The sequence below is a fragment of the Dermacentor albipictus genome, chromosome 4 (genome assembly GCF_038994185.2).
Source record: "Dermacentor albipictus isolate Rhodes 1998 colony chromosome 4, USDA_Dalb.pri_finalv2, whole genome shotgun sequence".
In the NCBI taxonomy this organism is placed as follows: domain Eukaryota; kingdom Metazoa; phylum Arthropoda; class Arachnida; order Ixodida; family Ixodidae; genus Dermacentor; species Dermacentor albipictus.
In genome coordinates, this window is record NC_091824.1 from 168,206,711 (window position 1) to 168,233,283 (window position 26,573).

General features: G+C 47.8%; 1 protein-coding gene across 7 annotated transcripts in view; it reads left to right on the forward strand.

Annotated features, from left to right (window-relative positions):
• The window catches only part of LOC135910078 (galactosylceramide sulfotransferase-like), a 184,324-nt gene that overhangs the window by 91,009 nt on the left and 66,742 nt on the right, over positions 1–26,573 (forward strand). For all 7 annotated transcript variants that reach the window (XM_070537789.1, XM_070537787.1, XM_070537788.1 and 4 more), the window contains one exon: positions 26,372–26,482. Coding sequence is in view for 5 of the 7 variants with exons in the window: in XM_070537787.1 (XP_070393888.1) it covers positions 26,444–26,482 (39 nt within the window). In the remaining 2 variants the exon portion in view is untranslated. The remainder of the gene's footprint in view (positions 1–26,371; positions 26,483–26,573) is intronic.

Here is a 26,573-nt window from a genome sequence, read left to right on the forward strand (position 1 = left end):
GGAAAGTTTAACAGGACGTCACTGCGTCTGTGACGGGCCCGCGTTGCGATTGCGGGCTAATCCGTCCCGCGTGATAGTAACATGCGATAGTAACGCTGTGATTATGGCGTCAGCATTGTGAGGCGCTAAAGCGGCTCCACCACGCCGAGCTCGAGCATGTCGCGAGCGGCTCCCTCGACAAATGTTGCTGCATGGCGAGCTTAATGGGCGGAAGTATGTTCACAGGTAGATGGAATGCAAACGTGAATCGCGAAAACGCAGAAAAGGACTACCGTCGATATGGTGCCTAATAAAGGCTGGCGTTTGTTGCCCCTGCCGTGTCGTGGTGTATTGTACGACAAGCGAGATCAACATTAAATCGTAGTAAGGCTGGAAAAGTCGGTCGAAGAAACTTGGTTCCACTCTGCTACGCCGTGATGCGTAAAGGGAAAAAGGTAGAGGCAGCGAAATGTGAGAGTGAGAGTGAGAGACGACGATGTAACGACGCGATGAGTAAAATGTGAAGTGCAGTAAGTAATATCCCTAGTTTTCAGATGGATGACATTCAGACGGATGACGCGCGCGCCAGCGCACTGTATGGCAGTGAATTTTAACATGCACTATGTCTTGACAAAGAATAACAGCATTAATATGTCACAAGCCTTAGCCCGAGTTGTTCTAAAAATATTTCTTTTTTAAAGAAAGCATCCGGTCTGTATGAGAGACTGTAATCATTGCGAAGGGCTTTCATCGTGTTTGTGTGGACAGCTTCTTTTCATATTCTTTTCTCCCGATTTTCTTTCTACCTTATCCTGTGCAGAGTAGCCAACTGCACAGTTGAGCTCTCCGCCTTTCATCTTACTTTCTTTCTCGAGCCTAATGTTTTAATTTTGCTGCTTTGGCAAGGATTCTCCCGTTTAGTCTTTATTCGTCCGTGACTGCGTGCGTCTGTCTTAGGCTAGATACACCGGGCGGAATTTCCTCGTCACTGTCGCTTCACGAGGAAACGGCTGCTCCGCGAACGCCTTCCCTCCGGGTGCCGTGCGTCCGCGAGAGCGTCAGCGGCCGGGCGCACGCCGTTCGCACCGTTGGTTCCGCTGAGGTTGCACCGCACGCGAGCTCGCCGTGGCACCCGGGAGTGCTCGCCTCCTTCCTGTGCGTCAACCGATTACGGCAACGCTCCGATGCGCTCGCGCAGCAGGCTGTCTTTTTTTCCCCCTTCATTGTTTCTCGCTCTGGCCCTGTTTCGAGAACTAGGCAATGTAGTGCTGACTCTCGTGGTCAGTACGCCGGAAGTAATGCTGACTTATATTTCGCCATCGGAGCGCAGCAGCAGACCTGGTGGGAAATTAGGAAGGAAGGGCGCTTACACAATCACCGAGACGCGTTTGCGCTGCTTCGGCCATGGCCCTGCTGCACGTTATGGCTTAATGTGACTCGCTCGCTTATTCGTAGCGAGCAGCCGCCAATCATGCTAGGTTGAATGATAAGAATTCGCCACTACATTGGCTCTAATTGGTCGACAGTTTACGTTCGAATACTGAGAGGATGCTTACAATCGTGTGCAACGTCCTTTTCGGGCTCTCCCATTCTGAGAAATTAAAATGGTGTGTTCTTAAATTTGAGGAGTACTTTTTGATTTAATAGATGTGGTGTGGGGCCAACGCTTAACACAAAACCGTTTATTCGTTCGTGGTGCCACCGTGCACTAAAGAAAGAGAGAGAGAAAGAAAGACAAGGAGGTTAACCAGACTGAGTCCAGTTTGCTACCCTACACGGGGAGAGGGGGAGGGGGCAGTGAAATCGTATATTTCCTTGGGGCAGACAATATAACAGCTATATTGTCAACCATATAACTTTGGTTTCAGCAATGAACAGTTAGGTAGCCTTGGCCAGTCGCTGACACGAACTGTATGAACTTACAAGGATCTATTTCTCTGTTGGGGTATCGCAATCACTCTGTACTGCATATTCATTCTTGGCTGGCCGTAACTCAACACGACAAGTCCGCACGACCAATGCACGATTTATTCATTCGCAGTGCTCTCGGTTCAATCTGTGATTGTATTTTTTTTATGCAAGAAGTTAATTAGAAGTCTGTGCCTTGAAGTGGCGCCAGCTACTCCCCGTCGCATCGTGTCACGAATAAGAAAGGAACGCATTTCATCATCAGTTCGCTTGTCTCCGACGGCTCCGGCTCGCGTATATGGGCATCTGCCCGTCCGCATGGCAGGCATAAAAACTAGGCTTCGCGAAAGGTCGGCAGCTCTTGCGACGTCGTTGCATAAGTGGCTATCCGTGTTCACAGACGTCTCTCGCAAGTGCGCAACGTCTTGGCTTTAGAGAAGGGATGCCGACTTCCGCCCTACTTGGCGTTCATCTTCCTCACGCACGTATGGAGATACTGCACGCTTATTTGCGTCGTTCGTACCATCCGTCCGGCTCTCCTTGCTGCAATCGCATATTTCCAGACCGCCGGCCCGTCTGGAGAGTCGTCTATCTCGACGAGACACAATGGCATCACTGGAGAGCACCGCCGACAGGGTTGCTCACGAGGGCCGCTCGACGAACAGGCGTCAGGGCGATCGCACCGCTGCATACGTCGGTATGTTTATGCAGACAGGCAGAGCCGTGAATATGGCGAGGCAGGCAGAATTCAGCCTCCCGGAAGCAGACTTCCGCCTTGTCCCGAAGACACCAATAGTGACGTCGCTGTCGGCTTCAGGTCGGTCACGGCTTTTGTCGAAGAGCCCGGCAGGCGGTGCTACCAGTGAATGTGTGCGCTCACACGTTGTCGAGAGGCTCTCGTACCGCACGCTTGAACGTACCGCGACTAAAATATTTTTTTTAGCTGCATCAATTATGTTAGAAATGCCTGTGGTAGATAGCACGACTGTAACCATTGATCTAAATTACTCGATGAGGCGGCCATAACTTTTACGAGAAATCCAAATACCTAATTCAATAAATAACATACTTACACTAATTAACGTTTTAATTAATCATTTCACGGCACATATCTTAATCTAATAATTATAGCTAGTGAGTTGCCAAGGCGTATCCAGTTGGAATGAATTCTCACGACTCCTCCAGTTTCGAGATACTAATTTTCAAAGTCCGATGAAATGCATTGTGAAGCTCCAGTTCTGAGCTTCAATGCATGAAACAGCGTTTTCCTAAAGAAGGTAACCGGGGCGCCAATGCATCTTGTCGGACACTTCGAAAACAAATATCTACCCGGCGTGGTAGCTTAGTGGCTATGGTGTTGGGCTGCTAAGCAGGGAGGTCGCGGGATCGAATCCCGGCCACGGCGGCCGCATTCCGATGCGGGTGAAATGCGAGAACACCCGTATACTTAGATTTAGGTGCACGTTAAAGAACCCCAGGTGGTCGAAATTTCCGGAGTCCCCCACTATGGCGTGCTTCATAATAAGGAAGTGGCTTTGGCACGTTAAACCCCATATTTCTTTTTGAAATTTAATTTCTCAAAACTGGGGCAGTCCTGAGAATTCGTTCAAAATGTATAGACTTTGTGAACTCACTAGCTACTATTCCTAGATTAAAATATGTGCAATAGGATTAATAATTATAAAGTTAATTAGCATAATTATATTATTTATTGAATTAAACACTTCGATTTCTAGCTGAAGTTATGGCCGCCGTATTGAGTATTTAGATCAAGGATTACAATTGTGCTATCTGCCACAGGCATTTTTAAAATATTTGGTAAAGCTAAAAAAAAAAAACACCCTGTATACTAAACAATATGGGGGACCGCGGCAAATCGGGCAAGGCAATGCAATTGCTTCCTAACCAAGAGCACTTTTTCATGAGTCTCGCAGGCGTCTTTTATTGTAGATTTGTGCAGAAATAACCGCGAAGTACCACCAGGCGATAACATGCAGGAAGGAGCGCATATAGAGGAAGAATCGGAAGACCAGTGGGAGGCTCTGCTGGTGACGCAAGACCCTGACAGCCAGCTACGGTTGGTGAACAGGGCTCGGGCGGCGGCAGCGAGCCATGGTTACCTGGACTGAGGAGGCCGCCCACCTTTGGGCTCAAGAAGCCTGGTCTAACAATAAAGTTTATTTCTCTCTCCCCCACCGCAGGTCCGTTTAGGTTTCCCCTACTATCCGTAAAATTCGTACTTTCAGGCATGCCAACCACGTGCATATTTATCGCTGGAGGGACACTGATCCTGTTACAAGACATAATGGCTTATGCCCAATTTCCGCACGCTACGCACAAATTGTCTCCAATAGAATCGTGAAACCTAGCTAACCTTTTCTAATGGCCGGCGTCCTGTGCTATTAATTTCTGGCCTCCGTCTCCCAAGCGTATTGGTACCTAACGCTCTGCAGGTGCTCTGCTGGCGCCTGCCAGCAGAGCACCTGCAGAGCGTGAGAGAGAGAGAGAGAGAGAGAGAGAGAGAGAGAGAGAGAGGGGGGGGGGGGCACATCTGCGTCGCATGTTGTAGTTTGCACTTCTTGCCGCACCCGTCTTCGATGATCGAACTTGAACTTGGGCATTAGATTTGCAGGTGCGTGTCGATACTAAAATTAATCACCATTACCTGTTTATTCTTTCTTAAATTTACACAAAAGAGAAACACTAAATCAGTTTGTAATTATAAAGTATTATTTGAAAAAATGCTGTCGGTAATCCCGCACTAAAAATGTTCATTATTAGACGAGAAAATGAAGGGGCAAGTCCAATCTTATTTTATATTTCGCGCCACGCCCTAGCGTTAGCACGTCAGTGTGATGTCACGAATTTCAAAGTATTTTTCCGTATTTGGGCCTCATTCGCTCAGTAAACGCTTTAGAAGCTTGCCATGTTAAGTCTTTGGCTTCTTTAAAGCACAATGTAGTCCATTTTTTAGCAATAAATAGTTGCTATAGGCCGAAATAGACGCCGTCAAACTCTATGATGTCACGGCTAGCTAATGCGGCAACATAAAGGTGATGTCGCCACCTGTCCTTGCTTCTTGCACCTTTTCTGGCTTACCAAGCCTCTTCTCGTGGCAAGAGTGGCGTTCTTTAGGTATTGCATTTAGGAGTCGTTCACCAATACACGTGGCATCGTATTTTTCTTTAGTTTCCCTTTAGGTCTTTGTTTCCTGGTTGTGCTAATTTACATCTTTTGATCTTCAACCAGCTCGCCCAGTAGCAAACTTTACTAATGTTTGACTGTCGTCGATTTACGTTAGAGTAGGCGCTAAACTTTACGTCAGGGAGGTGCAACGCGTTGTTGTTAAGCTATGTTGCTTGCAAAGGGGATAACCGCGTGCGCTAATAAGTTTCTTAGTATGGTTAGCGCAGTTGCGACCAACGCTTTTGGCATAAGTTTTCTTTTTTTCATTTTCGATGAGCACTTCGAGACAAGTCTCATTTGAACGTTCTGTGCCGCAGTCAACTAAAGTGATGAACCATGTTCGCTGCATGCATCAGCGTCTTTTACCTTCTTCTTAAACATACGCCTTGTGTTCCGAAACTTGCGGCTTGCGTAAACAGACCACTCCCACTTTGAGTTGCTGATCTTTAAAATAGCGTGCACTCATCGCGTCAATTTTCTCAACTGCACACACCGTTGTGCTAAGCATTCGCGATATCCGAGCATAGCAGAAGAGGTACTCCGTATGGAAAATAGGACACCCTCTTAGGCTAAATTTTATTGGTGAATCAGTCAAGGCGTGAGAGACTATTTAGACGAACCTCTGCGTTTAAGCGTCGCCGTTTGTTGCCTCCTGAATCTTTCTCCCAATGAAAAAAGCGGGAAACCTTATGGTTAATGTATCTATGTAAAGCGTTCTTGTTGTATCCGTTGCTGTTAGTCCATGAATTTCCTTATTTTGGTAATTAACGTTCCAATCGTTGTTCGTTTTCTTCGCATCGCTCAATTGTCGTGAGGGCATGCACAAGTTTGCGGGCGCTGCACTTTAGATTTTGTTCGTGTAGCTGCTGCCATGCAAATGACGCTTTTGCCCAATCATCGCGCCGAATACTGTGGCATGTGACCTATGAAATGTTTCGCAACTTGTACGTATAATTAGCAGCCGCGCTCGGACATCGGCGGAATAGAGAAATGCTCATGTACCTAGACTTGTGTGCAAGTTAAAAAAGCCTGAGCGATCAAAATTAATTCGTAGCAGTCTATTGTACAGCACCCGTGCTGCTTTAATTGGGACGTTAAGTATTATAAATAATTTGATTAGCGAATGTTTTCTTTCTTACCCACAAATTCAACTCCTTGGCCCCCACATTTGTCAGATTCTCCTGCTTACTTTTTTTTCACCGAACAGCCTACCTCGTCTTTCTGTCCACTTAATCTGCCTACAACGTGTACGCTTCGAGCCTCGCAGCGGGATCTGTCGTCGAGCTGCAAGCACTGGAGTGTTGCGCCGTCAGCCGCGCCTTGTTACCTCGGTGCGTCGAACGCACCCGAAGCAAGATGAACTGCTCTGCGGCGACGTGGGCGGGCTCGTTCTCGTTCGGCGTTCGAGTAATTAGAGCCGCCCACTCGGTGCAAGGGAGAGACGGCGGCCTTGCGTCTCAGTTAGCGCGGTTGTTCGGCAGCCGTGGTGAATCGCCTTTCAAGTCACGTTGTCCTGCGCGTGCTGTCATAAGAGCGAGTCTCCTCTTCACTCACTCTTCCCCTTCGGCCCTGTCTCCGTGCTGACGGCTCCAGGGCCGCTTGCGGGCGAGGCTCGCTCTGATTACACGTTTACCGTTGCATCGTCGTCCTGTTAGCGCCGTTTGCTTTGGGGACAGGCGAGCACTGCGCATGTGTGGCAGGCTCTCGGGGCCACGTGTTTTAGCACTCGCGACGCGCCTGCCTTGTACGAGAAAATGCCACCGTGCGCTCACCCGTAAACCATGATGCTGCGTCGAAAGCGCGGTGCTCGTCAAAGAAAAACAAGAGGGGTAGAGGATATGTTTACACGTTGATTAGTTCCCTTTCTGGTTCCCGCGCAGGCGCGAGAAAGTATTTTTCTTTGCATTTAAATTTCAATGTCTGTCTTTCTGCCTTCGCCAGCGCTTGTTTACATTGCAGAAGCGCGTGAGGCTCTCTGCGGCGCTGAACTTGTCCTGTCGCTTGCCCGACCTTGACGCAGTAGTAGAGCATGCAAGAACTTTATCAAAGTTCAATCACATCCTGTTGACAGTCTCAAGAGCTGACAACGGTGGGCAGTGTTAACTTGTGCGCCACGTGAGCAGGGGCTCGCGCGCTGGAATGTTATGACTTGCGCCTATTCGGAAAAGATTTGCCACAATTCTACCGAATTCACAAAACTTCTTACGCAAAGTCGCTTCGTTGTCGTTGGTTATAAAAAAAAAACAGCAGATTTTCGGGCCTCCAAATTTTCGAGCCATGATGTGCTGTTAAGAGTTGTTTTGCGAGCCTGGTCCCTTGTTACGTGAATATACCGCGCGTGCTCTCTTTCTTCACTGACAGCAGCACTCAGCGCTTCTTTACGCAAGGCGTTCGCAAACATAAAGAAAGAAAGAAAAGAAGCAGCATCGACGTGAAAGAAAATGAATAAACTTCGCATTGTTCTTAGGCAACGAAAGCATTTTGGGGGGAATGCGCACTTTGACGTTCTTGTCATCGCTGCGGTACTTTCTGGATCTTGCGCTGCTTTACACCGGTGGGTCACTCGTGGCGATGTGTTTTCGACACCGTGCGCGGAACTTGTTTTCTGTGGAGAAACGGACTCCTCTGTGCCGGAGAGCCCCTCGGCTTCGTACCGCGAAAGCGCCAACCAAGAGAAGCGCGCCGACACGTGCGTGTTCCGGCCGAGAACGTGGCGTGTGTGCTCTCCTTATATCGAGACCTTTCGGCGGAGAAAGAAATGCAGCCAAATACAAACACGATCTGCCGCGATGCCGCTTTCTCAAACTGGGTTCGAGCGACGTTGCAGCAGCGTTTCCGTTTTCGCTTCTCCACTTGAGTCGTGCCGCTTTCAGTTTCCTCCCTATTTCCCGCGAGATGCGTCCGAGGCAATTCATACGTACGCGCACCGAAGGGAAATCCTCGAGAGGGAAACAGGCCGCGCTTCTTCAGGCGCGCCCCTGCGTCTTGGGCTTTCGAGATGGATTTATTTAAACGCGCCGTGGCGGTCTGGAAAACTGGCAAGTTGACGCAAGCGGGCGCATCGCATTAAGGACCCCTCACGGGGACGTCGGCGAGGCTTGCACCCGGTCGCAATAAATGTGTGCAGCTTCGTGGCAGCTGCAGGGCGGACGAGGTGCAATCGGAGGCCGAGTGCGCGTGTGCACGTAATTGGAACAGACGAGGGCCACGCGTGAGAGAGGAGGCGGTGGCAATTAATTCAGAATGCCGATAAACTGGGAAACTAGGAGGGCCCGAGAGTGCGAGGTTGGATGTTACTGTTCGAAGGGGACATTAACTCGGACTGGTGAGAACGTCGTGTTGTCTGATTTGAACGAAGTGGAGGCAGCTCACCAGAAATTGCGGCGCTGATTTTATTGCATAGGTACAGTCAAACCTCGATATAACGAACACGCATATAACGAATTATTGAATATATCGAACTCTCCCGAAATATTTTTGTCAAACACATGTATTTTTAACTTCCTATAGCGAACGCGGTTTGGCATAAAACGGATATAACGAACTTCGCGACGCCAAGCCCTGCCTCACTTTAATAACAGGCGGTAGGCTTCGTTGCACTACAAGTGTGTTGTGCGGCGCAGCAAACGTTCAGGACTACCTCGCAGGCACTGACAGCGCCGCAGATGCCACGTCGTCATCGAGAGTTGACAGCCAAAGAAATCGTCCGCACCTCACAACCGCTGACACCGCCGCTTCAGCAGCGGCGGCAGCGGCGTGATCGAATGTTGCTTTTGCGTTTTAGTGTTAGCAGTGGCGTGGCCGTTGGTGACATGCCCACCAACGGCCATGTTGGTGTTGGTGACATGCCCGCAACAATGACTGTAGAAGACTTCGTAGGTGGCGACGACATCTCAGCGACCACGGCTGTACTGACGGACGCCGAAATCGCTGCGGAAGTCTCTGAACATCCCGCATGCGAAGCTCAGGCTGACCCTGTAGACGATGAGAACATTCCGACTTCACAAGAAGCACTTGCTGCGTTGGATTTACTGCGCCGCCACTGCAGTGCTATTGAGGGCAGTGGGTTTGCCCTTGTTGAGTGTTTGCAAACTGTGGAACAGGGCGTGATACGGAATGCGATGAACACCAAGAAGCAGGCCGCGATAACGCAGTTCATTGTGCGTAAATAAATGAACGTGACCCAAGTAAGCATCGTTCGAGTTGCTGTGCCTTCTCTGATTGAATTTTGCTCCTCTTGCATGTATTTTTTACGAAACTTTATATTACGAATTATGGATATAGCGAACTAATTTCCGATTTTTTACCTGTTCGTTATAACGAGGTTTCACTGTATTTCATACCCTGATACATTAATATTTATAGGTACTAAAGATTGGGCCCTGGCCTAAGTGAGGACAGGCCTGTCCCTGTTAGCAAACCTTACGCAAAATAGGCTTGTCACCTATTGCTTGAGCAGAGTATTCCTACGGAGAGAAAATTTGTATGAACTAATCTGTGACTCGTAATTAACACGGCCTGATAACGTGTGAATTTCACTCTTCCGTTAGTTTACCCTTATACCTTTTCTATTATTTTTATAATAAAAACAAAGCGCATTGTATGTGCGCACCACATTTGCATTCAAAACAAAATGCGTGAATATTACTTAGACCGTGAGAGGAGAAGGGTTGAACAAAATAAGTGGCTGAGCACTGCATACAAAAGAAAGGGTATAGGAGAGAAGGTTGTCACTCGTGAGGTTGTCCAGGAATAAAAAAGTATAGAAACAAATCAATGCATGCTACCGGTGCTAACATATGGGGCAGAAACTCGAAAACAAGTAAGGACCGCGCAAAGAGTGATGAAACGAAGAATGTTAGGTGTAATGTTAGACGTATGTTAAGAGACAGGAATAGAGCGGTGTCGATCAGGGATAGCCGATATTCTACTTGACGTTAAGAGAAAGAAATCGAGCTGGGCAATTCATGTAATGCGTATAGGTTAGATAACCGGTGACCATTATGGTTACAGAATGGATGCCAAGAGAAGGGAAGCGCAGTCGAGGACGGCAGAAGACTAGATGGGGTGATGAAATTGAGAAATTCGCGGGCGCTAATTGTAATCCGTTGTCGCAGGACAGGAGCGATTGGACATCGCAGGGAGAGGCCTTCGTCCTGCAGTGGGCATAAAGTAGGCTGATGATGATGATCATTGTGGTGGTGATGAGGAACAAATATGTGCCAATGTCCACTTCTTGGGCACTTGACACTGCGGTGCAGTTGTTGAAGTGGCACAATTGAGAATTGTGTTTGACGAGTTAAACAACATAAACGCCATATAGTGTTGATGTAAATCAATAGGTTTTTCACGTCAACAAGCGTGCCTTCAGTGTATAATTATACCCTAGTTCTGTCTGTTTTTGCCTGTATGTTGCTCGGCGCTCCCCGTCCTCATCGGAAAAGCTGTTCGAGCATCGACACGCCGCGCACAGGCACCGCACGGGTGTTCGGCACCGGCACGTCGATCGCCTACAGCTCTCTGTCGCGGCTGCCACAAAATGGCTCCGCGGAGTAAAAGGCGCCGAACACCGAACGCGCGCGCTGGTGCTGCTGTTGTCTTCCTCTCATTTTTTTTTTCAAGTTGGCGCTTAGCTATAGCGGGAGGGGGCTCTGGAAGCGTTGTTTGTGGTGACCCAATTTCCGCGTTTAAGCGCCGCTTTGAAGTTAAAGTGGGTGGAAAGGAATAAAAGAACGGTGGGAAATAATGGGTTCATCAGTGTCTCGGCTTTATTTTCCAAATATTCTTCGTTTTATTTTTTAATGTTTTGGAGAATGAATTAATGAATTCTTTTTATTTAGAAAAGGGAAGACCGAAAGTCGCTGGTGGGGAAGGAGGGACATACGAAGGAGAGGTAGGCACACACTAAATTGCACGAGTCAGGCCGCTGGCAACGCCAAACTGGGCTAACTTTACTAGGTGATCGGGGTTTTCGAGAATGTCGTTCTGTAAAGCTTCAATATGGCAATGTAGAAAAATATTGCTGTCGTCTCGATAATTATTGAGTGTGGGACAGTATAAAATGAGATGCTGCAAGTTGGCTTCGCATACGGAGTGGCAGAAGGTGCATATTCGGGGGGCAGAGGCGTCAATGCCCTTCTTTAGGACAGCCAACGTCTACCACTTGTGAATTATGTCAGGGGTACTGGCTGTGTTGGCAAGTACTTCATTTATGAATATTTCCTGGGATCGACTGAGGGCGAGGTCCTTAAACATGTGTGGAGGAGTGAGATACTTGAGTCTTTCCCTATTCGTGTACTTGAGGAAGCGGCGTATTCGTGCCATTTCGAAGTGAGAGTTCGGCAGTAAATCCGCATAGGAGTGGTCAACAAGATCGGGAAACCCGCGTAGGAGAGGTTGAAGTTGATAAGGCAGAACTACAAATTGTGTGGTGGCAAGACCATGCGCTACCTCGTCGGGTGTCCGCAGCAGGGTGTCCTGGCCCTGTGTGGTGAGATGCAGTTGATTAGTCAATGATGTCTGAGCATGTTTGATGATGTCGTCGATTTCGCATGGTTTTTTGAAACCAGACCCATTCGACTGTGCCGCAACAGCAATCGTTCCAGTCACTTATTATCTCGACGGAGGAGTCCCTCAGGGCTCAATTTTGTGACCACTGCTTTTTAATGTGGTCATGCTCACTGTGGCCCGCGAACTAGAGACAAGCACTGGCGCCCAGTATACCATTTATGCGGACGACATAACCATTTGGACAGAAGCACAAGACAACGGCGGGAACATTGAGCACATGTCCACCGAACTTCAAGCGGCCTTATTGCGCTCGAAGACACCCTTCCTGAACTGGGACTCACCTTAGCACCTGAGAAAACGCAACTTCTATGTGCCAATGGCAGATGAAGCGTCCTCCTGCCACATCAGGCCATAATGTTGACATTGGGTGAACATGAACTCCGGGCCGCGCACAGTCACGTTAAAATTCTGGGGATTCCCATCCACCGTTGCAGTACAGGACAATTTTGGACCACTGAGCTTAAAAAGCAATGGTCCAGGTTCTTGCACACTCCAAAGCGCGTCTCCAACAACTTCGGCGGGGCACGGCAGACAGCCTGCACCACCCCTCATCAGATCCATCGCAATTGGTAAAGTCAACTATGGCAGCACAGTTTTAACACCATCAAAAACAGCCGAAAAAACCATTCAAGTTCTCTACCGACAAATCCTTCGGACTGTTACAGGTCTCCTTAAGTTCACGAATATACGCAAACTGCAAGACTTAACGCCCTTGCCACCCATGTTTTGAAGAAAATGAGACCATTTTCGAAGCGCGTGTATGCGGCGTCTGCGTTCTTTTTTTAGGAGGTGAAAGCCTTGCTTCCTTGTTGTATGCACGATTTGTTTCGGCCAACTGGAGCACTCGTCATTTACGTACTTGTCTTTCTCTCGATTCCGCGCTTGTGAATTTGCATCGTGGTTTGCCAACTAGCCCGGCCGGGGTGGAATAGCGGTTTTGGCGCTGCACTACTAAGCCCGAGGGCGCAGTATCTATAATCCCGGCCGCGGTGGCCGCATTTCTATAGGAATGCAGTGCAGAAACGACGTGTACCGTGCATTGGGTGCACGTTAAAGAACCGCAGGTGAACAAAATTAATTCGGAGGCCCCCGCTACGGCGTGCCTCGTAATCGTATCGGGGTTCTGGCTCATAAAATTCGCGAATTTAATTTTGTTTTTTTAACCAACTAGCCCGGTGACATACTTTGCCACGTTGAAAAAGGCATTTTTACCTGTATTAGAACAAGAAGCGTGGCAACGAACAAGCATTTAACATTACAGAGAGTCGTGTACGGACACCTCACGTGAGCAGTCCCGTGAGTGAGGGAGACCGTCCCGCTGTTCTCGTTTCTTAAAGACGAGGTCGACGGCAGCGCCGGAACGTGACCGCTGCTCCCAGAGTGCGCTGTCGTCTCCTCCGGCGCAAACTTCGTGCCCTCGACGCTCGCTCTTGATTTGACCGAACGAGATCGATGACTGCGTTTGCAAATTTAGACCTCTAATCTCGGAAGCGATGCCGCGCGCGACACTGAACGCCGAGGGAGGACGCGTACGAGATGCGCCCTGCGTTGTGCAATCACCCTCGGGTATAAGAATGACGAGAACGGTGACACAATTTCCACGCTCGCTGCTTCTCGCGGCCTGCCCTACGTTTTGGCCATCACCCATACTTCGGCCTTGACACTGAGTATGTTTTCGCGTGAGAGCGATCGGAGGACACTCGCCTGTGCCGATGTCCTGTTAACGACGTGATAATATTTTTGCGCTATCGTTTCGTGCTTCGCACTGCTGGCAGCGCCGCGATTTCAAAATTTTCTTTCGTGTTTTTTTTTCGGTAGATCACTTGTGCCAAGTTTCTCAGGAGAGAGAATTTTTTTTTTATCATGATTACTTGTGCAGAACGCTAACGAAAAAAACAGGTTCGAGATTCTACTAAACACTTCTTTTATTTTACTTCCAGATTAGAATCTTTCAATAAAGCACCTGCTTTACCTAAGCGGGAACACTCGGGCTAATTGTGAGGGCTTGAGTAGGAAAAACAGCGCAATTACGAACATGACAAGATCTGAGGAAGGGACATTGCCTGTCCCTTCCTCACGTCCTGGTTGTCCATTACGCCGTTTCCCCTGCTTAAAACATAAGCTTTTGTCGACTTCTCCGGCCTTCTTGTAAGTTCGCTCTCTGCACGATCACGCATAATACGCGCGCGCACTGTTTCATTTATTTATTTACTTTATCTTATTTTGTTTATTTATTTATTTATTTATTTAGATATTTATTTCAAGATACTGTCAATCCCTCGTGGGATTGTAACAGGGGTGGGTTTCTTTGTAACATGGGTCTGTTTGTGCTCGTCTCTCTTTCTCCCCCTTCCGGTCGCTTTCTCTTCTTATCCACCTACTCCTTCCACCCGTTCATGGTAGCCAACCGGAACTACTTCTGGTTAACATCCCTGCCAATCTATACATCCTTTCTCTCTCTCACTTGACGAAGCTATGATCACCGTCTTAGATTCCTATGCTTATGCTAATGTTACCGCACGTATATATATCCTGGCTTTTCGCCGATCTTAATATTCGACGAGTGGTGAGTCGTCAGCGAAGAGGTGAATGAAGGAATACAGCCGCTGTGTCTTCGAGTCAAAGCTCGATGGCTCCTGGCCAAGGCATGCATAGAATTTCGCGTCTCGCTTTTCCTCTCCGACAGTCTTCTGCCTTCTTATAGGTAGCCCCGATCCCACCACCGCGTATCTTGTTTTTTGGCGTGGACCGTTAGCTCCATCGCTCACAGTTTGTCCGCCAGTGGCGGGCCTCCTTCTCACGGTACACCTCATACCGAGCGCCTCGTTTTACGTGCCTCAGAACGCGACCATCTTCTCTTCCTTTCTTTTTCGTCTTCAAAGGCTGTTCACATTTCAGGCAGCCTTCAGAACCGATTTTTTTCTTTTTGCTCACTTTTCGTTCTTTTACCGAGGCGCCTTCGGGTTTACGTGGCTCGTATTTTACGAGCCGGCTTAAAACATGGCAGGCGGTGAGGAGGAGGCGACGGTGAAACATGACGGGTTTTGCGTGGGCCGACCTGCACGGCTGCCGGCCTCTCCGGTGGTGCCTGTGCGCGACCACGCTGCGCCGTCCGCCGTGAAAGGCTTTGCTGCTGCGAACGGCGCGGCCGCATTATTTTTTTCTTTCTTTCTTCCTTTCATTCATTCATTCTGTCTTTGTTTTTGTTTTAATTATTGCTATTTATTTTCCCTCGGCACTTTTTCACACGGAGTGTTTACTCTATACGCGGCAGTGTATTGACTGTGGGGGAGAAAAAGATCGCAGTTCGCCCCTACAGGCACGGCCGCTCGAGGCCGTGGTACGGGATATGCAATGAAATTCCACCCACGTGACGCGTGACAGTTCACGGTCCACACGCTTATATTATTTTCCTCGTTTAGTTGGAGAGCCGACGACACACGCCTCATCGACTGTTTTTAACGCGAGGTGGGGAACTGCGGCTCTGCCACTCACTGCAACGTTGCGCAAATGTGCTTGTATTTAGCAATCCAGCAATCTTGGTGGCACTGTATGTGGGCTAGTCGGGAGAGATTTATACCCTGGTTAAGTAATTAAGCACGATGGTGTGAGTTCGCCACAGCGCCGGCGTCAGCAAATGAGGGGCCAATTTTACTCAGGCTTTTGAAGGTAACTTATACATGCCTAAAGGAACAACTTCGTTAGCGGCGCGTACCACAAATGATTTTTGAAAGGATCTTTATGCCTGACCGAACAGTATTGTTACTAATGCGTAGCATAAATGATATACAGATGGTACCGTTGTTTGTGTTGTTCCAAGGACCTAACGGTCTTCTTTCTTTCGCAGGCGTCTTGTGTTACGTGGCTGAGATGCCCCAACAGTATGCGTAAAAATGGCGGCCCACGGCCCCCTGATTAAGATCGCGTGTGCGAGGGGGGCAAATATATATATAAATGATTTATTTATATATATATATATATATATATATATATATATATATATATATATATATATATATATATATATATATATATATATATATTTATATATATAATGTTGTTCCCTAATTCACTGAAGCTGGGGTTGGCGAGATAGATGAAGGAAGGCGCCGACCGTGCGTCGGCGAAGCACGGAGCACGGCGGAACAATGCGAGTGCGCGCGTTGCAAGAGGCGCAGGCTGCGCTAAACAGCGAGGAGACGGAGCGCGCGGCTCGCGCCATTTCGGCGCGGGGAGAAAGGAAGGCCGCTCTAAATATTCCGGGCACGGGGCTTGATTCCCGCGTCGGGATTGCGTCGCGCTTCTGGCGGCCGCCAGCCAATTTGGGCAGAAACGATGCAGACGGCGTCGTATACGCGCCTGTATGCGCTGTCCCTGTGCTTTTATAACGCTCCGGTGTATACCTGGTAAAAGTATGCAGCGTCGCGGAAGCTGTGGCGAGCGCGAACCAGTTATATGAGCGAATGCATATTTGTCGCTCGCGTCTCTCCGGTGCCGGTGCACATTCGTGGTGGCGGCGTCTTCGATGCTAGAAAACATGCGACGCGGGAGCTATGTAATTGAGCGTCTATCGGCTTGCTCCCTTCTATAGGAGGTCCTTCATTTTCACTATTGGCGGTATTAATTCGAAACTTCTGCACGTTTCATTGTACATCGCGGTATACATCTGCGCTGCTCTATTCAATTCAATTCAGTTCAGTTCAGCTTTATTCAACATCTGCCAGATGTTTGGAGCGCAGATAAAAAGCCTGAAAAGTCTTGGCTGGGTCCGCGCACCGATGCATGGCATACAGTGGCATCAATTGCACACATGTACAGGAGACAATCAATATGCAGGGAATGCAAAAATTCCAGAAAAATACAAAAACAATGCAAACAACAGGCAAATATATGCATAAATAAAATCCATAAATATACGAAAATATTGTGGGAAATTCATCGGATCAGAAAGGAGAAAAGAAAGAGAAAATACAAGTCGTGTTTTAACAAAAGATAAAACAATGGATAGTTATACATATATATTTCGTAGCTGATTCAAAGAGATCAGTTCTATAGCCGTGCTATTCTTAGCCAGATTGTTTAACAAGGTTGGTAATGTGTACCTTAGCATCTGCTTACCGTAGGTCGTGCGGCATTTATAAACTTTCCGTGCTTCGGGATAGCATGTGTTGTATGTAGGGGAATTTTTTTTTTCGACCTGACCAGGGATTTCAGAAGGTAATTTTTCTTATTTGTTTCCAGCTTATGTTGTTGAAGTAGTCTGAAATTGTACATACATTGTACGTTAACAATCTTAAGCTAATTGAACATGTCCTCTGTGTGACTGTAGGTAAGGAACTTTAAAAACAAGGCGTGTTGCACGCTTCTAAAATGAAAGAAGTTTCTTGATATTTTCTTTGGTTGTTGTTCCCCAAACTAGTGCACAGTTTAGAGCGGGATATAGGAACAATATTGGATATAGGATATAAGAAGCAGAATATAGGGAGGTCAACCAGACGAAAACGATGGTGTCCGTCACTTCATTCCACATTTGTTAGAGGATCAGGGATCTGCTTGTGCGAGAGGCGGCAAGCACACATGAAACGTGTTCCCGGAGTGTGTATTTTCGGCGCGCCGTCTCCCGGCGTCAGTATTCGTTGATGACGATGGCAGTGGTGCAATCCCGACGGAACTGTGTTTCAACCTAATCGTCGATTAAAAATTCATACCTCGCGGCAGCCATTTCTTCCGTGGTAATGGCGTCACTAGGGTTCAGCGTAAAAAAAAAAGAAGAAAAAGAAGTCGCAGTTCCGCTCGAAAGGCGAAGCATCGACTGCGGTAGCAAATTAGTGGACAGCTAGCCGTACGAAGTAAGGATAGTAGTTTTATCGGGCGTATAAACTTGCAAACGTAGGTATACTAAATAACAAGCATGGTGTCACGCGCGCGCAGGCAAACATGACACATCTCACTCGATGATCGCGGAAACTCGCTGTCTAAACAATGGAGTGAGGAAGCGCGGCAGCAGCAACGAGCGAATTGACATTCGTGCTGCGCGAACTAAGCCGCGACAACAAAGCGCGTGGCGGACTCTGTCCCCGTCGCAGATGGATTTCAAGACGCACCCGCCAGGGCCACCCGTAGTATAACGCCCTAGGGATCGCCTAAGCGCATTCACACCGACGATTGACCACGACTGGCAACCAACGAGCGAATCACGGCGACTCACGGCGTTGCCTCACCGAAATTGGGGCCAATCACATCTCGCAGCGCTGTTGCCCCGTAAAATGGCGGTCAGTGTATGCCGACGTCCTCCTCCTGTGCCGCTGATTGATCCAACAGCTACGCGACTGGAAAAATCGTCCGACGAGTGACTTCACGAAATCGGTCGCTTTCCGAACTAGAACGTCAAATTTGCGACTCGCCGGTGTAAATTCCACCTTATCCTGACTGCACTGCGCGCGCGCTGCACATACACGCATCTACGCAGAATCACCGTACGTCAACTACGCCTTCCAGCAGACCGGTGGCGTGCGCGGTCAAAATGGCGATGGCGATCAATGACGCGTGCTGCTGCACGAACGTTTTTCTCCCGCGGACTCTTGTCTGCTCCGCTTTGTGCGCAACACGCACGCCAGCGAAGAGGAGGCGCGGCGGAGCTCTCGTGAATCTCCAAACTTAATTTGACCGCGTGGCTCCCCAACGTCAGCCTCGCTCAGAATGGGGGGCGTGGTTTCTCGGCTGTTCCCTAATGAGCTGCGTTTTCCTTCCGAGTGGCGAAACTGCCTTATGCGCCCCCATTCCCCTCCGGCTCCCCGGCATTTTCTTTTATTCCTTTTTCCACTTAAATATGCGCAGATTTTGACGTAATAATGATATCGAATACTTTCACATTTTTTAGTTCTACGTTATAAACTGTTCACTAAAATCGTTCACTCTTCGAACACGCTCGTATCAACGTATCCAAGAAACATCTGCGCAGAAATAGAGCCATTCGGGACGCGCAGAGATTACCTAATAGCTTTTCGTGATTTACTTTTGTTTATCTTAAGCGCGACAAACCTCATCAAAATCTGCTTACTCGATGCCCAGTAAGACGCTTCCTACGTTGCAATGTACTTCGATAGCTATTGAAGCCTCCAGCGCTTCTGGCTCACCCTATTCGCTTTCTAAACACAGTGTGTTTTAGAACTTATACAGAGCCGAATGTTTTCTGCGATGGTTCCTTCTAATTCCAAGAACACGCGCAGTTGCTCCACGGAATTGGATATGTTCTCATGTATTCTCTGAGCTAGTCAGCCGTATTCGACGCCTCTATAGTGATACAAGTAAAACGGACACTGCCCTAAGGTTCAACAAAACAAACATATAACGAGACGTTACCTTGCTCCCGTTGAAGAACAATGCGAGACGGTTCGACTATTTATGTTAGATGGCGCAGATGAGGTGTCCTTCCGCCCACTTATAGTCACGTATAATAGAGGCCGTGGTTAATCTCTGATAGGTCAGCGTCAACATTGGGTGCAAAGGCCTGGTATTTCATGCACCAACGCTTTCCATCGATTTTTCCGGTGCAATGCAAATAAAAAAATCAACATCGAGTAGCGCTATTGTGAACGGTTCTTGCGAGACAATGTAACAGCTGCGTTTGCGTTCATAGCGACTGAATTTAATCTGAGCTCAAACCCTCACAAAAAGAAGCTTCGCGAGAAACAATGGGTGCAATGTTAGGGCTTCGGTGACCGCTTGGCAAACACTGCGATCGAATTGGTGCACCGAAATCACGTTCCCGGGCGAAAATCGCGCGCCTTTGTGATTCGCTCGCTGAAATTCGCAACCGCCGCAATAATGTCCGCTGCTCGTGCACACCCCCCCGGTTCGGTTCGGTTCGCTGCCGTGCGTGCGTAGGAAGGAGTTCGTCGTTTTGCGACGAAGCCGTTTGTCGGTGCGGCCGACTGGAGGCCAAATGGACCGTGAGCGAGCCTCACAAGAACGCCCTCTCCATGCGGGAATTTCCAACGCGAGAACACGAGGTGAACCCTTCCTCTCCAACGCGATTTGCGCATCGGGAGAAACGCGGAGTTCGAGTGTTTGTTCCACATTTCTGCTTGCTGGAATGGCCATTCCGACGCTCGAGCTCGTAATGATGGCATGTTTCTAAGGGAACGCTAGCGAACGAGTAGAAGTGGGAATACCTAGCAAGCTTCTGGCCGCGGGTTTTTCTTTTTTAGACTTTACAGTTATGGCTGGAAGGACGCCGGTGAGAAATTCAACTAGTTGAATTCAGATCAGAGCATTGCTATGATCGAACGGGTGAACGTAGTGTTAAGTAGTTGCACATCTCTCATAGAACCCGCTGCAATATGAAATCGGAAGTGCTAGAATATTCAAATGAGAGATGGCATTTTACAAGTATTCATCTCACACTATATATTGGGACGCTAATTTCAGGAATTAGATATTTTTTTTATTATATGGTGCTTAGGACATTGATACTATATTGAGACACTGTTACCATGCAGTGTTAAGTGGATGCACGAGTAGACAGGTAACGTCATGTCCTGTGTCCCGATGCACTCTTCAGTTATGAGTTGCACTTCTCTAAATACTCCCGTGTGTTCAAGTAAATAAAACTGAAACAGAATTGTCAGAAAAAAACATTGCTCTAGGTGTGAAGTACTTTGTTATGGTCACGCGTTTCGTCCCATCTTTGTGTTTCTGCTAAAAGGTGTAAAAAAATATCCTAAAAATGTTGAAATGCTATTTCGGGTTAGATGCCTTGAAAAGCTCTGTAAAAGCGCGAATAATGAAAGAGGAATCCGACATGAGCCGAGCAGTCAGTTTCGGCTTCCGCGTGCAGCAAACGAGACCGAGCCTAGAAATTCGATTCCTCTGTCTGTAGCCGCTTCAATGCCAAAGCTTATTTTCCCGGACACTCGTGTGCTCAGTACAGTGCACCTACCTATGAATTCTATTTGAGAATTTATCGCTGCAGGGGCTGTCCATCGTTCCGGAAAAACCGTGCAACATTTGAGGAACAAGAAATGACGTCAAATAATCATTCGCGGAGGGGTCCACAAGGATGTTAAAGTGTTCGAACGTTTGGCAGTTGGCTGAAGTTTCGCTGCGGCATTAGCTGCGTTTTCGTGACTGCGTCGATTGCCGAACCGTTTGCAAGTGGTACCGTACCTCTCGCCGACGGCTTCGAACTCGCCCGCCACTTCGTTGCGAGTGAGTGCGAGCTGTTAGGTAGGGCAGAAAATAATCTGAACTTCTACACTCACGTGCAGATCACGTGTTGTTTATATATGGGTAGCCTCCTGCGAAGCAGTGGTACCGTCCGTCTTCCTCAGTCAAGTTTGGTGGGCTTAGGCAACAAGAGAGAAATGTTTTTTTTTTGTGATTGCTGTCTAGCATAAGTGTATCCGATTTTTGCGCCTGTTTCGTTCAGTATCTGGTGACACTGTTGAAATGCGCGGTTAGTGACGAAGATGACGTCGCCCGTCCCATTTTTTCTCTCTGCTCGGACATGATGCTTCAGCGCTAACATTCACTGCGCGAAAATAATATTTATTCGCGACATGTCCCTAATGGAAGCATGAATACGATGCCTCTTCGCTGCGCGTAAGCGCCGTTCTCATGTATTCATGCGGGGCGATCGCAATCGGCCGCCGCACCGACGCCAGCTGCTCGTTCGTATACCTAACAAGCCCGTGATGCTCCGCATGGTTTAACTGACGCCTGCCCTAGCTCTAACAGCGCTGCACAGTTTTAGCTTGTCTATTTGGTCGGCCGGCGTTCGTACCGGGTCCGTCTCGGTCCCCTGTAATATTACGGCCCGATATCTCTTCGAATTCTCGCTAGTAATTTTGTCCATGCGGCGCGACCGTGTTTTCACATGCAAGACGGACTGCAGCGAAGCGCGATGAATTATTTCTTTCCGCTGTCGACTTATCTCCGCTTCTCTATTTTCCAAGAGGCCTGAAATTTCTCCGGCCTGGCATTTGAAATTTTGATATTTTAATCCCAGGCTTTCGCTCGTACTCGGATAGGAACTTGATGCTGCTTTCGTTATTTCTAGTTATTTGCATGAGCCGAATGAAGAGAGAGACAGAGAAACAGGAAAGAGAGGAGGGGGGAGCTGGGCCGAATTTAGGACGTTTCTCCCTGGTAAAGGGTCTGTTCCTAACTTTCCGAGGCCCGCCGCAGCGGAATCGGTTCTTTAGTTCATATATCCCTGTGTTCGACTCCGTGGCGCTCGATGCTGGTGGAAAGGAGTGCATAAACACCGGCTCTGTTTCCTGCAACCAACTCATCAAATGGCTTTGATAAAAGACAAGACGTACAAGCTTGTCACACTGTGTACTGCATATAGACATACTATTCAACTTGACGACAGTCGTCGGCCATGTTGCAAGCTTCGTCACCGAAGCGCCCGCCCATGTTGCCTGTATGCACTCTGCAGTGCCACATTTCGTAACGAGCATGTCTCATATCAAATGTCTTATGTAACTAATTAGGCCCATTTTGTTATATATTTAGAGCTACCGTGTTTTGATTGAGAGTTTTTGAGAGTTTGAGAGAGAGTTTTAAGAATTTTGAGAGTTTTGATTGGTTTTCCTTTTTTACCGTCCGTTTCACCAGACGTGTGGTGAAGCCTTTCGTGACAAGTTGCGATTATTGTATGTGTACGTTCTTGCGATACTCCCTCCAGGTACAGATTTTACTTTTGCCCTATGCTTTCATTATCCATTTTTCCTGCAGAGCGGGTAGATCGCAAACTACGTTTTCTTTATATCTGCTCGCTTCCATCGGTGAAGCTAGCGGACTCGCCATGTGGATGAAACTAACAAGACACGCCGCCGAACGCGAAGCTTGTAATAAACGTGCACGTATCGGACTACGAAGGTATTATGAATAGGCTGGTCAGGAAAGAACAAAAGTAAAGAAAGAATATGATAAGGAAAGCGGGAAATTGGGGAGGACTCGGCCGAGAATGAGAGACGAGGAGAGCCGCTGCCCTCACGGGCAGGAGCTCTCCGTAATGAACGCGGACGGGCTGCTAAAAGTGTAATTGGCGCTGGTGAAGTCTTTAACGTAATTAACAGCGCAGAGGCAGCAAAATCGCGCGCCGCGTCGCAGGCCCCTCGTCAGCAGTCTGTGGCGCCCAAGTCACGTCTCTTGACTTTAGCTGCTATACGAGTTCATTTCCTGTGCGCGTTACGCGGGCGATAAGGAAGGAAGGGACTTTTAATAAATGCCGTCTGTCCGACACCATCTAAGGACTGAATGCGCAGTGTTTTTTTTATTATGGCGCCTGCTTGCTAGCGAGTATATTCTACGTAGGCTGTGTCTATGTGCGCGAACGCTATTAGGTGCATTTGAGGACGTGAGGCCACTGTTAAGACCCTTCTATTCGACTTTACGGGGGAGCAACTTTCGTTTCGTATTCTTGTTTTTGCAAAGACCTCAGTGTGTACTTTTTTGTTCGGTATTAGCCGTCGTGTCTTTTATAGTTGTGCGGTAATTTTCATACTGCAGAAGGAGAGCGGAAGAAGAGACAGTGACGAGCACCAAGTAGCCGCCTACACTGTACTTTTCTTATCCACCTTTCTCAGATGAATAGTAGCAAATCTGAACCACCGCACGTTAACATCCCTGCTGTATTTGTATGCATCCTTTCTCTCTTGATACTGCAGATCCATCTTATGTGCATTTTCTGTGTTTGCATATGTGAAATCTATGTACATACATTCCAACTTTCTACTCTGCGCTAGGGATGACTGGCTCTGGGAAATGTAATAATAATAATAATAATAATAATAATAATAATAATAATAATAATAATAATAATAATAATAATAATAATAATAATAATAATAATAATAATAATAATAATAATAATAATAATAATAATAATAATAATAATAAAATATTGATGTCATTTTTGATTCTGGGTGCACACGTAACAGGCAGCCTTAACGCCCTATGATCAACTCCCAACTTATATGTCTGTATACGATTATACCACGGATGTGTACGGGAAGCATGACTCCATACAAAGCGCTCTAAACCAGCTCCGTTCTTTTGGGACTGCTTGCCAGTGGGCAAGAGAGAGAGAGAGAGAGAGAGTGAGAGAGAGAGTGAGAGAGAAAGGAAAGGCAGGGAGGTTTACCAGAGGCGAGTTTCCGGTTTGGTACCCTGTACTGGGGTGCGGGATATAGGAAATGCAGCTTTTTGCGCACAAGACGAGGACGAAGAAGAGGCTGAGACACACTGAGACAGATTCTGCTATATGTGTGGTCGCTTTCTTCAAAATAAAACTGTTGTAAGTCTGCGCTTGTGTGCCTCAACCTCATCTTCGTCCTCGTCTTGTGCGCAAAAAGCTGCATTCATGTCCTACCAACATGCCCAAACAGTCACCTTAGGAATATAAGGATTCTAAAGTCGACAAAGAGCGAGATAAAGAACGGGACAAGAAAAAAAAGAAGAGAAAAGAATGAGAAAGAAGACAGGTAACAGAAAAGGCGTTCCTATCACAGGCGTTCAGACAATGCAATGAGTAATAAGTGATAAAAGGAGTCAGTACGGTGAAACATTCTTCTAATTTGGCTCTTGTATCTTTTCTCCCCTCTTATCTTCCTCTTCTATGTTTCAGTCTCTTCCTTTCTGCAGAATAGGCAGGCGTTGTGCCCCTCCCGGTGGCAGTTGCCACCCTGCTCCTCGCTTTCCCTTTCCTGTAAAGTGTATTTATGTTTTCAAAACAAATGATAATAGTCATAATAATGCTCTTTCGAACACTGTCTTTTTGTTGCGTCTAGTCTCTCGGATGCCCCGGAAAGAAAAACTGGTCTCGGCAATAGCGGCATGCGGACGGACGCGTTCAAAATCCTCCAAGCGAGAGACGGCGCTGGGCTTGCTCGCGCCATGAACGTCGCGAGAACTGCGCTGGATTTTCTTACACCGAGCGCATGAAATTCCCCGCTACACAGGGCCGCACGACAAACGCCTTGCATGCGGCCCTATCGAATCTCGGCACCTTCATAATCCCCGCGTTGTGTTCCCCGAAGTCGTCGCTCTTTCTGCGAATCCGTGATCCCTCGCAAGTATATATACCGCCGGAACTTCTCAGGCGCATCGCTTTTTTTTTTCTTCTTTTTTTTCGGAGAATTTCGACACCATATACGAATTCCCGGGGGTAATATCTGTTTGCGAGAAGTGTTTGTTTTCCTTCTGTGCATTCCCACACGGATGTACGGAACAGAAAAAAAAAATAGTGAACTGTGTAAATGTCCGTTAACAGGCTCCGCCATTTTGGGGGAAGGCGACGTACGCCGCATGCCAACTCACGCCCGAGTACTGTAGGGCAATCCGCTTACATTTGTGGACTCTTGTTGCCTCAAGAACAAATCAAATTAAAAATACAGGACGTACAGTGTTTGCTCATTGTTCCTGTGAGGAACAATGAGTTTGCGCGCGCTGGCAGACTTTTCTTCAACCCTGTAAGTTTAAGTTGTGACGGCATGAAGAAGGAAGGAAACGAACAGAGGCTCCGTTGCTTTTGTTTGAGTACCCGAAACTGCGGTTGACGCTTAATAACTGCAGTTAATAGAAAGGTTGCCTTATACATGCTTTGTGCCCACGCGATGGAAGAACCCAACGAATCGCGAATTTCGGAACCCAACGGAAGCCAACGAATGGCTGGCTTCCAGGGTTAATAACGTAGAGTGGAAAAATTATGCCTCATATCAGGAGTGGGATATGAGGCATAATCAGCTTGCAAGAGCAGACGCTGAAAATAATCTCGAGCATTTCTCGTTGTCGTGCAGGTTACAGTGGAGTTTGATTGTCATAATGAGTCGTGACAGTAAATTGAGTATGCAGTGATCGTGTTCACATTATCGCTAGCCAAATTTATCGCTGTGTGTAATTTACTGGCGTCTCTTGCCATATCTTGACGCAAGTGGCGTTACGAAGAGACCAAATTAAGTTAATTGAAAGTGCCCTGGTCATGGTACGTTGTCAGATGTTTGTGCGCACAGCGAACACAAGAGTTCTTAGTTCTTCATGGCACGACGCATCGGACTTATAGAAAGGGATGAGTAGAAGAATGGTAATATGTAATGCACGCCGACAGCGTATTACGTAGAGAAACTCTGAAAACGCTTCTAGTATGAAGGCCGCTGTTATTTGAAGCGCTCCCGGAACCGTCGGCCATGCTAATTTCCTGTCGTCAAGAGCTCGCACAACGACACACAGCGCCCGTTATCAAAGTCATACGCTCTGTATGCATGGGCAATTTATAAGAAACTCGTAAGCATGAAAGATAGCGAAGAAAGGAAGATACGCAGACTTGAACGGCAGCCCCGTAGGATCGTGAAGCTCGAGAGCACTGGTGTGCATTTACGAATGCTAAAGAGAGCGCGGAACTAACTGAAGTCCTTTCGCTTCGGTGCATCAAGATATTGGGCATGCAGCCATGGTAATATTGGGCGTGCAGCCAGCTGTGAACACCGGAGTCTAGCATCACCATTTGCTGTACCATGCAGTCGACTGAGGCACTTACGGGGCATCACGTGTGGTGCCTTCGCTGAACAGCCTTAACTTTAGCCGCCTGCACTTAACAAGTTTATTCTAATGGCTGTCAATGTTCCCTCATTCTGCTTTTTCGCTCACCGTATTTTTCCATCCTTATTGTTCGTGCCTGATTAAGAGAATTAATCGCTGCATTGCTCTCTTTGTCTCGCAGGTGTCGTCTGCCTACGCAGTCGGACTGATGCGCTCAGCGGTCGGTTGGCGAGTTGACTAGTCAGTGGCCGCCATGACATGCAGAGCGCACGACTACAAGGCTCTGCTCAAGGTGAGCTTCTGTCGCCATTCTGTGGTGCTGGGTACTTCGCGCGCCTCCTTGCTCAAAGCCCTCGATCTGGCCAGCGAGGTTTGTGTTGATC